Below are 16,848 nucleotides of genomic sequence, written 5' to 3'. Positions count from 1 at the left end.
GACAGATCCCTAAGTATGTAGCTGTGCTCTATGAGCAAGAAACATTAGTCAGTGAGAAGGCTGGTGTGGGTGTGAGGCTGTGCTAGTTAAGCACAGGATTAGTTCCACTCCCAAGTTTTGGAGGGTGCAGTTTTGAGGTCACTTATTCCAAGTGACTAGGCTGGATTCTACCTTGTTTCACAGCAGGTATGCAGAAGCAATATTAATTAAATTTTGCAATAATGAAATAAAAATAATTAATATCAGTCACAGTAAAAGAAACTTCTTGTTTTAAAAAGTAGTTCTAATAATAGTTACTTCCTACAAAACTGCTCTTGATTTCATATTTAAAAAATATAAATATAGCTTGAAAAACAACATGAAAGTGCTAAAATAGGAAACACCCATAAATATGCCATGTTTTCCCTGCTGAATATCTCCAAAACAGAAAAAAAGCAGAATAAATTTTGGAGCAAATTATCTCAGATTTATCTAAGAAAGCTATTTTTGAGCACTAGCAGAATGAAAAATTGAAGTTAACTGCAGAAAAAGTAAAGTGTTATAGGAGACACTCATCATTATAAAACTAAGAATATGCACATATGGTTACCAAGTCAGTCATCTCTTAGCTTTCAGTGAAAAGAAAAGATTTTAGCTCATTTCTGAAAAGTGAAAAGTTGAATCCCAGTGAGACACACAATAAATAATCTAATTATAACTGAGCTATCAAATGTTTTCTTTTAAAGCCTAAATCATGAGTTTCTGAGGCCCCGCTCAAGGGTTTGAGCCCCTAGTTTTATACTAATAGTACTATAGCCTGTTTCACTTGGATATCTCCATATCTACAGATTTTGGGTTGCAAATAGTACAAGGAAATACATATTTCAAAGCAGCTGCTTTGTTTTAGCTCTTACTATGTCAGGGAAACACTTCTATTACTTTCAGCTTTTTATAAATTACTAATTAGTGGCTTTCACTCAAGATTAATGTATCCTGTTATTATGACATAAAATATGTGAAACCATAACAGAGATTTTGAATAGCATACATTGAATACAATGGGGTATTTGTTACCACAACTAAAGGGGGGGGGGGGGGGAAATAGCTATCAATACTTACTTACAAAGAAAAGAATTGTGATATGCATACCACAAGGAAAACAAATGTATCACAGCTACACCTCCTTATTTTAAGCCAGCTACCAGAAAACAGCTCTTAGCAACCATCTTTAAGACAGTGAACTCACATTAAAGAGATCAATGTAGACTAGGCACTTGCTGAAAAGGTCTCGAGGACAAATTCCACCTTTTGAAGGACTATGGGTAAAATGGGAAACATTTATGAATTTTTGTGTGGCCAAAATTTCCCTGCCCTGGCCCATAAGCAAATATTTTTATCTGAGGCTGTGCTTTCATTGAAAATGATGTATATCAGGCACTGGGGTTCTAATGGCTAAAATTTACCATCTCCATATTGCTGATTTCAAATAATTTCTCCATGTACACGTATGCATAATATATACTTATAGAACTACAAGGACTCCCTACTGTAAAAAAAAAACTTAGAAAGCCTTTGAAGAAAACAGAGAAACAAGCTTCTTATAGGAGATTATAAGAATATACCTGCATTATCCTGTTACTTCAAATGTTTTCATACTGTTCACCTCAAGATGCACCACGTACATTTAAGTTTTCCATAAGGAAACAGATTTAGGATTTTACTGTGCTACGTAAAAAGCGCTTCTCCAGTAATTTCTTCTCTTTGGAACTATGCACTTCACTTCTTAGGGATTAATGAAACACAGTGATGCATGACATGAATGGCTTATACAGACTGCTGGAAGAGAAGCCAATCACCTTTACCTGAAGTGGGAGACTTGCAACGCTCAAGCTCCAGGGAAACTGGACTGTCACTGAGTTCAGTCAGGCCTGAAAAAATGGAGTTAAAGAGTTAAGTTACAATCTAACAGGGCATGCTTCAACTTTCTTGGATATTCTGCACTTTAAAGTCAATTTGGAGAAAGGAATGGTGTGAAATGAGAGGGAAATAATCGATTTCAGATAAGTGCAGTCATCAGGCTGTCACTGCAGCAATTTAGGCTTGGTTAAAAAAAAAAAAAAAACACACCTCTTGTTAACTCAGATTTGTTTTCCGAGTGCCTCGGGATAGAAAAGAGTGACTGTACCTAACAAAAGAAAACAAGTAACTATAGTTTAAAATTTAAAAGTCTGTGATATGACTCAAACTCATTCATCCCTGTCAACCTGATATGGAATGAACTCTGCTGCATAATGCAGGGAAGAAATCTTAAAAGAGGGGAAGAAAAAAAAAATAAGATTACTGCTACTGTGCAATATTAGAATTTTCATGAATTCACACAAGATAGGTCATTTTAAAGGACACAGAAGCACTGATAATGCTGGCTGAGTGCAACACTGAATTTTTTGACAAAATACTTTATATGTGGTTTATATATATTTGTCAGGAATTTCACCTACATGGAAGACGGCACCATGGAAAGCAATCCTAGTCTGTAATGCACAAACTCGAGCTCATTTCTGTGAGCAAACTAAGATCCATCTTGCCATAGGTTGAATGTTCAAGTTCAAATATGCCTTTGACATAGTAGGGAGGGACAGTCTGAGCTCACTCTCTCTTTTACCATGGGCTAACTGGGCATGGCCATAGCTATTCAAATGCACCCTTTCTATATATCTGTAATGCCCTGTGGCTCACCCTTGTTCTAGGAGCTCTGGCACTCCATACCACTGGCTACCTGCAACTGACAGGCAGCCCTGCCCAGACATTCACATGCCAGCTAGGTGGACCCACAGCACTCAGGTCAGAGCCCATAGTCTGGTAAATTACTGTCATACTGATATTGGATTTACACACACTCTGCTTGTGCTGCACCCTGTGAATCAAACATCCTACAAGAACCTTTCAGTATGCTTTAAATGGGCACCGTGGCTCCTGTAAGAGAAAATGTTATAATTTTTATTGCTTCTGCACCCTCAGGCCCAGAGACCCTCACCACTAAACTGCATATACACTCTTATTTTGGAAAATTCTGCTGCTTAGTCACCAGTCCTGTTTTCTTAGTATTAAAACCAGTGGAATCTTAAAGTAGGTACTGACAACTTTATTACAATGTATTTTTGAACTGCTATAAAAACTGGAGAGGATCCAGAGCCCCAGCCAGCAGAACAAAAAAAACTCCTACCACTAATGAAGATGCAGGAGTACAAGAATAATGCTGAGAGCCCTTTGGAAAACCAGCAGTACTGATTTAATCTGATAAATCAGTATTAACAACATACTTGTTCCTGACTTAAGAAACAAGATCTGCCAAGCTAGACACTATTGTTGAAAACCAAAGATTTTTTCTTTTGAAAAATGTACTTGAATTTTTCTTTCATTTCACTTAGAATCTGTGAGAAAAACTTATATTTCAATCAATTGCAAGTTCAGTCACTTTTGATGTTCTGAGAATATTCAGGAACTGTAATAATTTGGGAAGCCTCTCTAGTACAGCAGATCTTATTTCCACTTGAACCCAAGATTTCTGTATATACCTAGAGATTTGGGACAGAATTGATTTTTGCTGCAGAACTGTCTGCAAGGTGCAGTGGGAGCCATTTTGCATAGCATCAGAGGCCTTGGATAAATAAAACTTATACTTTTTATTTTGTAAATGCATTATTGGAGATAAGTAAGTTTTAACACCTTGTCTAAGATGTTCTAAGCATTGTATATTTAGCACTGATATTGGATACAATATCAAATCCCTGGTCAGACTTTGCTTCTAAATAGTTTGGGGTTTACTATGGAATTCATAAAAACAGTATTCCATCTCAATATAAATTATGATGCTATGGACTTAAACAGTAGAATCACCAAACTGCACCACCCAAGAGCAACCACAGTAAGAAAACCATGACTTCTTCATGTTTTGCACAATTTGCAACAAAAAACATTAAAGATACATTTCAGGTTATGCTATTTAAGAATGTTGAACATGTGAACTTCTCTACAAACCTTGACTTGCTGTCAAGCCACTGCCACCCTTAGCAGTGACAACCTACAGATGACTTTAAATAAGAAGTGCAACAGATCCCCATGTGAAATATAAGTGGTACCATGTGCCCTGCATGACAGCATTGCCTTAATCTCACTTAGATTTGCTTAAGCAATTCCACTTGCAGATTTTCTCCTGCCATAGATCTTTATTGCTTTGAAATATTATAATGAGTTCTGTTCATTATACTCCCATTTATCCAAAGTCTCTTTTAATCTTGCTAAATTCTGAAGCTATTGTAAGGCAATTAATTGCTCAATCATCATTCACAGAAAAGGATAAACACATATTCGTCAATTTTTATGCGTTACCTATAATTCCACTAAATGTTTCCCTTTGAGATAAGAAAGTGCACTCTCAAGGTTTTCCTTGTACTACTGCTCATTTTTTACTCTCATTTCCTTTTTAAGGAAACAAAACTAAATCTTTTCAATAATTAACCATCTGTAAATAGATCCATGAACCTCAGCTTCCCTCAAATGTCTGAGACTACAACAGCTACTGAAGTTAGATTAAAAAATATTTTCACTTTCCATTTGGAATTGTACAGGCAGTTTGTGCCCCAAGATATTTTAGCTATATTTAGCCCCTGCAAACCACCACCCCAGCAAATATTAAGCAAGATGAATATAGCAGTAAAAATAAAGGCAAAGACCTGAGACTGGCAATATGAACAACCACCTGAGAGAAGATATACTCATGGACATTATAAAGAAATAGGCTTTGGTTTGAGCAAATCATAAACATGTGTAAATAGGGCAAGACGTAAATATATCACATAAGGCATTAAAACATTTTTAAAGACATGTCCCATGGATACTTTTCTAAGTTTAGTGTGATTTTCATTTCCTTTTTATTCAAGGATCAAAATCCATACTAGTATGAGGTAACAACTTTAATGAGCCCATAATTTAAAATTATGCTTGAAATTTTAAATTTCTATATGTATGTTTGAGATTCAGACTGATCATTTACTCTAAAGCACCCAAAGCCATCACATCTTTGCTTATAAATAAATTTATTATAAATAAATTACCATAAACAGTCACAAGCCAAGAAATTAAGTAAGCTCAGTGTTACCTCAATCCCTCAGCTTCACACTGAATTATCATACCATGTTTTCTTTATGTTTATATAACTATAAATATATCTACGCGTGCATTCATTGGAAATTAATTCATTCAGAATATAGCTATTGACTTAAACTCAACCTATACTAGCTTAGGTGTGAATTAAAGTGACAATTACTGATATACAATGACTCACAGCACACAGTTTTCTGTATCCTACTGTCAGACCAACAATACTTCTGCTCACCCCTCTCAAGGGACTGGCCTGAGGGAGGAACAAGAACTTCTCACTGAAAAGTCTTCATTATGAAAATTATTTTGCAATGTATCAACATCCTTTGGATTTGACAGCATTTTGGATGCTTCATAAAGACTATTTTCCTCTTCTACCAACAGATGGTATGAATTTCTAGTAGGAGATGCAAATTCCTTTTGCATCATTGTGGTATTTTTATATTCTGCTGCAGACATTATGCCTCTAGATGCAATACATGTACTTCTTTTAATATTTGAACGCATGTTATCCAAAATCAGGTAATAACATGTACAACTTGATTTCAATTGAAGAAGAAAACCAACCAAACAACAACCAAGCATCCTCATAATTCTGCAGTACAGCACAGAGAGTTTATTTTATTTAGCCTGTCATATCATCTTGCTACAAAGGGAGGTGGCTGTAGATGTTACAGCAAATGGAACCAGTCATTAACACCTGGAAGTTATCCCCAGCTCTGCACTTATGCTCATCTTAGCTTCTTATTTTCCTCAAATTTCTTCCCTGATTGGACGATTATGTTCCAGTCTCTTCCACTGTGTATGCCTAGAACTGGTTACATTTCTTCCCTCCTTGCTTCCCTTTCCCACTTTCACCTCCCAAACCATAGAATGTGCTGCCTTAATGCTCTAAGTCCACTCTGGGTACATTTGAGTCTACTTTACATATGCAACCAGTATCAAGATATCTATAGATTTATTGGCTAAAATTCAGAACTTTTATTCCACCACTGTGCTTTGCATATTGGATGACCTTGACATTGTTGATTCTGTCTTTCCTCTAGAAGGCCTCTTCTCCAGCATATTGCTTCTTTCCTCTTACATGTTCATTCTTTTTTTCCCTTTCCCTGTTCAGTTGCAGGACAACTCAGACAGGTATAAACATGGCAATAATTTTATATATGTACATCTCACTAGTGATTCATAAATACACATCTTTAACTTGGATTTCTTCTATCCAAGTTAGAGTAGTAATCCTGTCTTTCTAAAATCTATTCAGGATTGTCCAAACAGGAACTTAACATCGCCAAATGAACTCAACTTTTCTTCTGTGCTGAAGTTTCCTGTTTACTACATGAACAGACCTATGAGCATCACTGTCTTCTCTGATACTCTAATCCATAATATTGGTTACATCTCTGTGTCACACTTTAACTCTCATAATTAGGCTGGACACTAAATTACATTGTCTCTTCCTGCAAATCACCTCTAAAATGACCGACAAAAATCTAAGTATCTTGCTCATTGATAATATCTTCTTTGACTTCAATGCCTACAAGTCTTCTTTTCTCATACTGATCCACATGAAATTATCTTCCTGCTTCATTACTTAATTGAATCAACTTCTTTTCTATCTTCCCATTAACTTCCATTTTCATTGATATAACCCTTAAAAGTTTAGACCTAATGCTTCTGTTATCACATGACTTCTCCTGCTTTTGTCATAATAATATTGGCTTTGACTGCACAATTTCCAAAAAATAATTTACTTTTCCCATCATCATCCCTTATCAGAGAAGATAAACCTGTAAGCAAAATCCAAAATCCTCTCTTAATACCCCTCTCAAAATTAATCTCTCAGATAAGAGGCATAACAAAGCATGACTGGAGAATGACTTTGCAAGATATTTCAGTCTGTGACAGATTCTAGTCCTGTTCTTGATCTTGCTGCATGGTGCATCTTTCAGATCATACAACATATACTCCTGTGTAAGTATCAAATGACAAAAGCAAGAACCAAACCATTTTTGAGGAAAGAAATGAAGCTGTTAATCATCTTGCCTAAAATTCAGACTACTACTTCATAGGAAGATTTTGCAGACTTTTCTGACTATGGGGATGGAGACAGAAACAAGACAATACATTTTCAGCTATGGAACACTCTATGGTCTATGTCTGTAATTCTGAATGAAAATATTGGTAATTTTTACCCTTAGAATTTATTAATTTTTTAGAGGGGGAAGAAAAGCCCCAAACATTTGACTTCTGTCTGTCACTCAGGTTCTCTGTTACAGACTTGAAATTAGCAAGATCAGACATTAATAGACTTTTAATAAACTTTAAGATATCATACATCAAACATTTTTACAGACTGCTGAATTTGTAACTGGACTAGTCTTTCAACTAAACAGACTACCTTTTATGAACTATTATGAAATAAAGTCATAGAAATCAGCCTAGAGGAATGGAACAGAATGTGTCGTGCAAATGTACAAATGTATTTCAATAGCTACATAACTTTATATTTATGAGCGATGTTAAAACAACTGCCACTCTTTTATCCTGCCTATACTGAATATTTAATATAAAATTGCCTATCCCATTGTTCTGTGAAAAGTACTTTAAAAAGAGGCATCCTAGAGACCTAATTACATATAAGCACTGCAGTTAATTAAGAGATGTATGGCTCATCTATTGAACAGTCATTTTTGCAAAATTAATTATAGCTTTGTTCACTGCATTCTGCAGTGATGAATACTAATATTTAAATTTCATATCACTATAACTCAAAATTTACAGATATTAAAAACATGAATTTTCATAGCCCTCTTTGATGTATGTATTTTTATGCCCACTTTACATTCCCCTTCAAAGAACAGAGGCACAGGATGGTTCCCCAAAGCCAAATATTTAAGTACCAAACCGAGATTAAAATTTTAAATTTCACAGCATCCAATTCAATGGGTACTCTTTTAAGCCACATTGTTCTTCTGAAAAAATGGAAGAATTAATTGGTAACTACAGATAGTGCCATTGCAAAACAAGAAATGCTTCATATTAGTAAATGTATGTGGAAACAATATAAAACCAAAGAAAGATACTGTCACCAAGAACATAACACTGTTGAAAAATAATTTCTAAGGCCCAATCTGTCCCATATAACACTGAGGTTTTCTTTTTTACTTTCTTTTTAAAGAAAATAATTGCTGTATAATACAGGTAATTGTCAAAAGTAAGCATGGTTGACATCACAAAATGTAGTAAGTTTGCATGCATGCTGAATGTGTTTAAAAAAACACATTACAAAGCACAAACACATGAGTTCAAGTCAGGCATAGTCCAATCATGATAAAGCTTTTTGCCTAACCTTTATAGAACTTACTCTGATAGGAAGTACGGATCCGTTTCGTTAAATCTGGATAAAAGTTAGACAGGCCACGCATGCAAAAGTTGTCTTTGGAACATGCCAGTACACCAGCATCAGCAGCAGGCAGAGGAAAGAGAGAAAAAACAGTCTAAAGTGAAAGGAAGTGATATCATAACCAGCATCTAGAACAGCCAAGGTGAAGAAATTTCAGCAGATGCTTACCTTCCAATTGGGAGATATAATAAGAAAAATAATCAAAAAAGTAAAGGATGTGGGATGGATGGTGAGAAAGCAGCTGAGGCTTTTTTTAGATGCATAGTTTCTATGAGCAATCTAGAAGTTGCAATCCTCAGCGGTCATTTACCCGCAGTGGGCTCCATTCTGGCAGCACTGGATAGCTGGAGCGATGCCTTAAAGGATTGGCCCAGACTGCCACTGACAGAGAAAAACCCTCTGTGACACAGTGCTTATAACAGCTTTTTCTACATAAGCAATCCTCCACCTTTTGTACAGAGTTCTGCAGCATGTTTGTGGCTAGCTGCTCACATTTCTTAGGGAGCTGCTGTGAGGCTGGCTGAAACTGGACAGAGAAGCTGAAGGTAACTTGAAACTGCTTGTCTCTTCTCTCATCTGTGCCAAATTTACATATTCAACACTTGGCACAGATGGGAACTAAGCTTGCCATGATTAAATGCATAGAAAGTGGGATAAATGGTCTTTCAAGAGCAGAAATAGGCCTGAAGACTTGTATTTTATTCTATAGATTTTTCTCTAGATTTTGATTTCTGTTTGGAGTGTAAATACATTCCCAATTAAAAAAATATTTCCCATAACTCTCTGGAGAAGTAGGACTTGATGATTCAGTGCAGGGTCTGCTGATGAAAATGCTGATGGCATAAACCCACTATAATCTGTTGCTTTTATAATTTTAGGGTTAGATTAAAAACTCCACATTTTCAAAGATATTTTAAAATTGAATTCTAAAACTTCACAGCTATGCAAAACACATTTCATAATTGTGTCTGACTCTTGCATGTTACTATGGAATATGTCAAGTGAAAAGACTTGAAACAGATGATCTGACTTTTTCTTGTACAAGTAAATGTTTATACAAGTAAATGTTTGGACAACCAACAAAGCATGGTAAAACTTAGCTCTATTGAAGTATTAATATTTCTAATACACAACACATAATAACATTATGACTTATTGTGATCCTCTTAGCATCAAATTTTAATATGGATATTGTAGGGCTATATTAAGAACTTCAGTTCACTAATGAAGTGCTTAATTTGAGCACTTGTGTTACCTACCTACACAACATGCCTCCCAGGTGTTACACATCTCTAAACACAGCTGACTATTCAAATTAATAGCTCCTGGCAGAAGGTACATTTAAGCTTAAATTGAAGTCTTACTTATTGGTATGAACTTATTGAAACCAGAAAGAAAATAGCATACAAACTACACATCAAGTGACTGCCAGAGAAACAATTTATTGTTCTGCTCATTATGATTTTTTACAGACTCAGCTAAGGGAATTACTTGCTGACCTCCATCCCAAAAGGAAAAAAAAAACCTCACAAAACATTTTATTTCTGAGAAAGTGCCCGCACCTAGAGCATGTCAAGTTTCTTTTGCCAAGTTATAGAAACTCCATTGGCCGGCAAATAGTCATGCATTCCAAAAGCACTAGAAAAGCCACAGGCAAAAAAAACCAAAGAAACATATCAGGCTGATAAGCAGAGTGATTTATTTCCTACCTGCAGCAAACTGCCTGCTCTTGCGAGGCGAGCGGGGCTGCCGCTGGTACGGATCGCTGGATCCATAGAGGTCGAGGGTGCCCATGCTCAGCAGGACTGTTTTCTGCATGAAATCCACGACTGCCAAACCATTGCAGTTCCCAAATGCCACTCTGCAAAGAGAAACGTCCCTCAAAAGTGTCAGCAATATGCAATTAAATCCTGAAAACAATTATAATTGTTGTTATGAACAGTGCACAAACTTCTTCTTCAGGAACTACTCAAGCTCAGTTTTTATTTCTTACAGATTTGTAATCCTGAATTTTTAAAACTGTTTTCTGAATTAACTTTCCAGAAAGCAGAGTTACAACTTTTACCAACTTTCTTTATCAAACACATTGCAGTAATGTCTAAACATTACTTCTTGAACAATATAATTCTAATGATAATGATACCAATTAAGCCTAAAAATCAGGACATAGACCTTAAAAAGTGGTTATCCATTTATATAAAATACAAATATAAATTAAAATATAAATACAAATACATGTAAAAAATTCTTTTAAAGCTAAATTATAATGAAAAATGAGGTATATTAGACTGTATTGTGGAGATACTCAAATCTGAAAAGCATTTATAAAATTTCTTTCCAACTCTGTCAGCTTATCTACAGCAGAGATTCCTGTTGAAATAGTCTTTAGCCCCCTGAAATACTTCTGCAAATGCATTTTGATGGTGGTTTGATTTATGGACAAGATCTCTCTCCTTCTGTATCAGACTGCAATTTTAAATACCAGACAGAAAGAATTGCAGGTACAGCCACAAAGAAACTCAAAAACCCAAACTATGTTCAATCATATTCAGAATCACTTGCTATTCAGTAATTTTATGCACAGAAGCATAAAAGCACTTAATTCACACTAAAAGGGAGCTGTGCACTCACCTCCACCTGACTCTTCTTAATGTATCTCCAAAATATCTGAAAGGAATTTGTGTGTGGAAAAACAACAATGCAAAACGAAAGTAATGAGGTGGAGGAAAAGCATCCATGGAAATACTATGGATGCACATTGACTCTTCCCCATTGGCATTTTTTTCCCGATTGGTGTCTCTCAGGGGCCCAGTACAATACTGGGACCAGTACAGCTTAACGTCTTTACCAGTGACAGAGACAATGGAATGAGGGCACCCTCAGTAAATTTGCAGACAACACCCTCTGAGATGTGCCTGAGGGACAAGTGCCATCCAGAAGGACCTGGAAGCTTGAGAAAACGGCTCGTGTGAGTGGGGGTAATGGTTTTAGACTAAAAGAGGGTTGATTGTATGTGTTCATAAACTCCTGCATTCTGGGTGGAGGGGAAAAAAAGGAATAAAACTGACAAGTGTCAATGTCATCTATTAATAGTTTAAGGGAAAAAAATGGTCATTTGCACTTTGAAAATTTTTAACCTGAGATTTATTAATTTTCAAAAACATGAGTTACAAGAAGAGCTAGTGATCATTCACACCCCTGGTCAGCAATTTAACAAAATGTATCCTTTCCTGGTCTGTATTTTTCTAAACTCCTCTAATTTCACACACAAGCATGGATCTAATATTTCTTATACCCAAACAAATTAGTTTAAAAAAGAATCTGAAATTGCTCATTAAAAACGCTTCTGAGGATGGATAAAAAAAATCTAGACAGCCATTACTATTAACAAGGCTTAAGATAAATTGCTAACAACCAAGTCCTTATGAAATCAAAAACAAAATTAATTTCTCAGTTTTGAGCAATTAACAGAATTAGTTGCTAGGTGATGTCCTATTCTGTTGTTATCTTTCACAGAAATGTCATAAAACCCTCATCAGAGATTTCTGGACAATTAATATGCAGATTAGCTGAAAACTGTTACTCCACAAGCAAGTAATAAATTTTCAGTCACTGCTTTCAGTCCAACAGAACATACTTCAAAACAAATTTATTATTCGTATTTAACCTTGTTCCTCAAGGTTAACCTAATTCTTCAGTTGTAATTGAAGCATTTGTAAAATTTTCATTTCTACTTTCATAACATCAAGAAGTTTTTGATGATTAATTTCAACATAAATAAAACAGGGGTTAATACTTCTAATTTGTAGCCTTGGTACTGTTAAAAGTAAACCAATTACATTAAATAAAATTTTGTAGAGTCTGAAGACTTTAATCTTTGCTGGGAATAAAGGGTTTTTGCATCTTTCTTTATTCCTGTTTCATGGCTGCAGTATAACAGTTCCAGAAATCATAGTAATTAAAAGAATACTGGAAACAGACTCTCCAGAACATATACCATTTTTTGTCTTTGACCTAGTTAAACTAGTTAAATTGGTATAGGAAGAAAAATTAGGCAAAAGATGGCCCAAATAACTCTACAATTAGCATGGTAAAAACTATGTGTTTTCAGGCTTCATGCTGAAGTGGAATAGGTTTTTCCACATGGTGAAGATAGATAACAGGTGACAAAGTAGCAAACAAAAATTCTGATGAAAGAAAGGACTGTGCCTGAGGAAAAAGTTAAGAGCAACAAGAGAAAGGAAGAGAAGAGAGTCAGCAGAAAAACTGTAAGGAAAAAGACCTTTCTTGGGTAGATTTTGTAGAAAAGTTAAATCACGTTATCATCCTACTTTATTCATACATGCATTTATTTCTGAAACACTCTTGTACTTAACTTATGGTGTTTTAAAGGAGGCTGTCCCGTAAACTCTTATTGCTCCTAGCAAATGAAACAATTTAAAGCACTTGATTGAATTAATCAGTGGTTTAGGAAACCACTGCGACCATTAGGAGAACCATAGCCTATCAGAGTAGTTTAGAAGTGACAGAACAGTGTGATTATTCAGATGTTGCCTTGGGGTCTGAGACCTGCAAGGGAGTAAAACCTAACAATTTGCACAAGTGACAAATGCATCAAGGTATGGCAAGGAAAAGAAACTCCTGGAATTCATTAATAGGAAACAATCTAGAAATTCAGGCTGAAAACTTGAAAAAACAGTCCCCAGAAGACAGTATTTTTGCAGAAATGTAAAAACTCTGCATTAAACTGCTGAAGTCTCTGAAAAGAGTCCAGTGACTTACTGAAAATCAGCAGAAGTCAGCACCTAACACCCATTACAGCCAGTAGTTTTATTGGAGTAACACCTACAGGGAAAACCATTTTAATGTATCAGGGTGACTCTCAGTAGGAGAAAACATTAAAAATTTGCAAATAAACTGAACCTGAGGAAACAATTACACACACTCATTTGCATTGCCATCCAGAAAACAACATTTAAATACTCTTTATTCAATTTTCAATTTCAGGTCACGGATTCTTGTGCAAACAGACATTAGCACAGACATAAAAATGCTGTTCTCAGAAGACAATTTCCAACTAAAATGTGATGTCATGAAAAATGGTATTTAACAGTTAATCACTTCACTATTTTCTATTAAATGCATTTCACCTTGGTGAACCTTTCAAAATAACTTTGAAAATTACAGATTTGAAATGCAATTAGATCTTATTTGAAAGGATGGAAAGAATTATGTGAAAAGATTCAGTCTTTTAAATAGGATGAGTAAAAATATTGGCAAGAATGGCAGTTAAACATCCCATATTACAATCTCTATGTCAGTTCAAATAACTTTTCCCCAAGAATCTGATTTACAGCATCTTTTGAATACTTTGCTTTGACTTTAACTGTCCGTGGGAAATTTCAAAGTATAGTTGGAAAACTAATTTAGCGCAAGAAACAATAAATCAATGCACCCTTAATTCTGAGTTACTTACAGTCCGTAAGCAGAGTTTACAGCAAGGCTGGTAATCTGTTGTGGAGGCTCACCATCCACCCACACCAGCTGGATAACCAGATCTGCCTGGTAGCCAGGAGGCATCCGCACAGGCCGAGCCTTAACGCTAAGAAGAGGAGGTACAAAATGAGAACAAACAAACAGACACTGGGCCATGAAAAACAACTGATTTGCATCATTATGAATTGTCAACTTGAATGGAAAACCTAAAATACTTTCTTTTGAGACTTTGTAAAAGGACATTGCTGTGTATTTGGAACTTATGTTTGCTGAAGTAAAGCATGACAGAAAAATGCAAAGAGGCAAGAGAAGATCAGAAGATACACCTTTCTGTAGTGGTCCCCACCAGAGCATATCAAAAACTTATGGACTTGACAAATCTATTTGTCCATGTAATGCAAACAAGTCCTGTTTTACTTCTAGGAGCATAATCACCTAATACATGAATGAATGGTTCCTACCAAGTTCAGTGACTTGCAAAGCAGGTAGTGAAGGAAACTGTAAGACTCTGTATAACTACTTTATGTGCTTTATGTGCTTTTTTGAGTGGTACAATAATGTGGGATATGCTGGAACAAAACACTATGCAATAATAGCAATACTTTGAGGTATTCATGTTAGTCATTAGTACATTCACACTGGAGTAGTAATTTACAGGTAATACCCACTTGTCAGTGCATTTTCACTGTACCTGTTACTGGTAAGAGTGCTTGTATTGCACCCCTTTGCACACAGGCATAAAATAGGGCAGTATACTTTATGAGAAAGTCATTCCTCATCTATCCTCTAAATGCATTTCCTTAACAGCAGCTTGGCACGCTCACTGTTCTATTTCTTTTCCCTGTAGTACCCTTCCGACCATACATGTGTTATTTGTCTGGAGCAGTAATCAAGCACTTGGCTGGGATATTGTAGGAAAGACGTGACAGTGCAGTTCAGCAAGTGCTCAGCCCACCACAGCTGGCAATAGCTTTGTATTGCTCTTTTCTATAAACAGCAAACCTCTGCTCAGATTTTTGCAATTTCTGACCTGTTCTGCTGGCATTAAAACTTTGCCCTTTTTTTGTTCATATGATACATAGCCACGAGCATTTCTAAAGTGATGCTATTCCTAACTTTAAAGAAGCAAGCCCTGCATTACCCAGGAGCATTCTGGCTGAGAACAAAGGTGTGAACATCTGTGAACTCAAGCTGCTAAGGGGAGGGGTCCTTTGAGACCAGGATAAACTGAAACTACAGATAAGAGTTGTATACAGTAAAGATGTATTGTTTTCAAAGAAACTTCACAGCAAGCAGAAGCTGAATATTTTACAAGCAGTACTTCAGAGTATCTTTGTGATGGAGCCCTTCAATTTCTAATGTCTGTAGGTAAAATAGTGGTGGTCTTTCCATCTTGTACCCCATTTTCAGCTTTCAGCTCCTGCCCTTAAAAATGTTAGAAAAATATAGAACAGGTAAATGAAATCCAAGAACCAGGACTTAGTGTAAAGCCCTTTCAGCTGAGCTTTCCATCCATACTTTCTAATGGATAACTGAAGCTGTGGGAGAACCCAAGAGGCAAGCATGCTGCTCCAAGTATCTGTCAAAGCAAGAATCTGTTTCCTTCGTCTAAACAAGCTACCATGAGACTGACAATGGCAGCAGAAGTAATTTTGATCTTCTAAAACATGTTTTTTAATGAAGTATTACTTTTCCAATGTGTTCTTAATGGCATCCTGAAAAAAATTAAAGAACTTCAAGTATCTTCTAAGTTTTCTTTTGGACTGCTGTCATTTGAGGGGGAAAAAACCGAACACATTTCCCTCTAATATTTTTCACTATAAATTTGAAGACCTGCTTTGATAAAAATGGATATTATTTCACAGGGATTTTCTCTAAGCATAGAATAAATTATACGTGGTGAAAGATGATAATAATGAAGTAAAATAATTTCACATTTAATAATTAAGGTTGTCATTCCCATGTTTCTGTGACATCTTCCTGCTTAAGAATCTTTGAGGTATTTCCCTTGTTTCCCTAACTATCCTGCTTAAACAGTAATGCAGATATTCAGTTCTGCACCTTGTTTTGGATTACTTTTTATCTGAAGTGTTACAATAAAAGCCTAAACAGACTGCAGGAGTATGAGCAGAAGGAATGTAGACATTTCAGAGATTACCTTGACATGTTCTTGTTATGCTACACTGAATTTCATTGTTGCAAAGTTTTGGTTTTTAGTTTTTTTTCACAAGATATTCACAGTTCCTTATCACTTTGGAGTTACTTGAAGCTACTGTCAAACCCCTTGACTGACCTAATTTTGGGACGATACTAGAAGTCTGGGAACAAAGACTGACATTCTGGGTTCAGCTTTATGATAACAGCATTTACATCAAAAGTATTTATCTGCATAATCACAAATCCATTGGTTTCTTAGGTTATTACAGCTGCCTATTTCACTGCAAAATCTTCTGAAAGAAGCAAGAATAATATTTATTCCATACCTGCCTGCCTGCCTCTCTCGGTAACAGTAACTTCTGATTTCAGAAAAGCACCAAGTTTTCATTACTTCAGTCACTCCAATTACTTTCCTCCTAGTAGCTATTCACAGACACAAACACATTCAGTCATTCTGACTTCTGGCTAGAAAAATTTATTTAGTGTGGAGTGCCATTCACTTGCTGTAACAATGGTGAAAAGCAGATATGAAAATAAACATAATAGAGCCAGTTATGTATGTGTGCAAAATTTTATGTGCATTATCAATATAGTTCAAGTTGTGCACTCACCCTCCATGTGCAGCTGGCTGCAGCTTTGCATTAATATTGCTC

The 16,848-nt window shown here is 35.8% G+C and overlaps 1 protein-coding gene across 9 annotated transcripts in view; it reads right to left on the bottom strand.

Annotated features, from left to right (window-relative positions):
- STXBP5L (syntaxin binding protein 5L) overlaps positions 1–16,848 on the bottom strand; it is a 180,323-nt gene that overhangs the window by 39,586 nt on the left and 123,889 nt on the right. For 3 of the 9 annotated variants that reach the window (XM_030266358.4, XM_030266367.4, XM_030266391.4), the window contains exons 17-20: positions 14,019–14,144; positions 10,252–10,403; positions 8,504–8,575; positions 1,842–1,907 (exon numbers count right to left, since the gene is read on the bottom strand). In XM_030266358.4, coding sequence (XP_030122218.4) covers positions 1,842–1,907; positions 8,504–8,575; positions 10,252–10,403; positions 14,019–14,144 — 416 coding nt within the window. The remainder of the gene's footprint in view (positions 1–1,841; positions 1,908–8,503; positions 8,576–10,251; positions 10,404–14,018; positions 14,145–16,848) is intronic. The other 6 variants (XM_030266373.4, XM_030266383.4, XM_030266395.4 and 3 more) reach the window with 3 other exon arrangements.

This window comes from Taeniopygia guttata, chromosome 1 (assembly GCF_048771995.1).
Source record: "Taeniopygia guttata chromosome 1, bTaeGut7.mat, whole genome shotgun sequence".
Lineage (NCBI taxonomy): Eukaryota > Metazoa > Chordata > Aves > Passeriformes > Estrildidae > Taeniopygia > Taeniopygia guttata.
The sequence above is the reverse complement of the archived record's forward strand: the minus strand, read 5'-3'. Positions and strand labels throughout refer to the sequence as shown.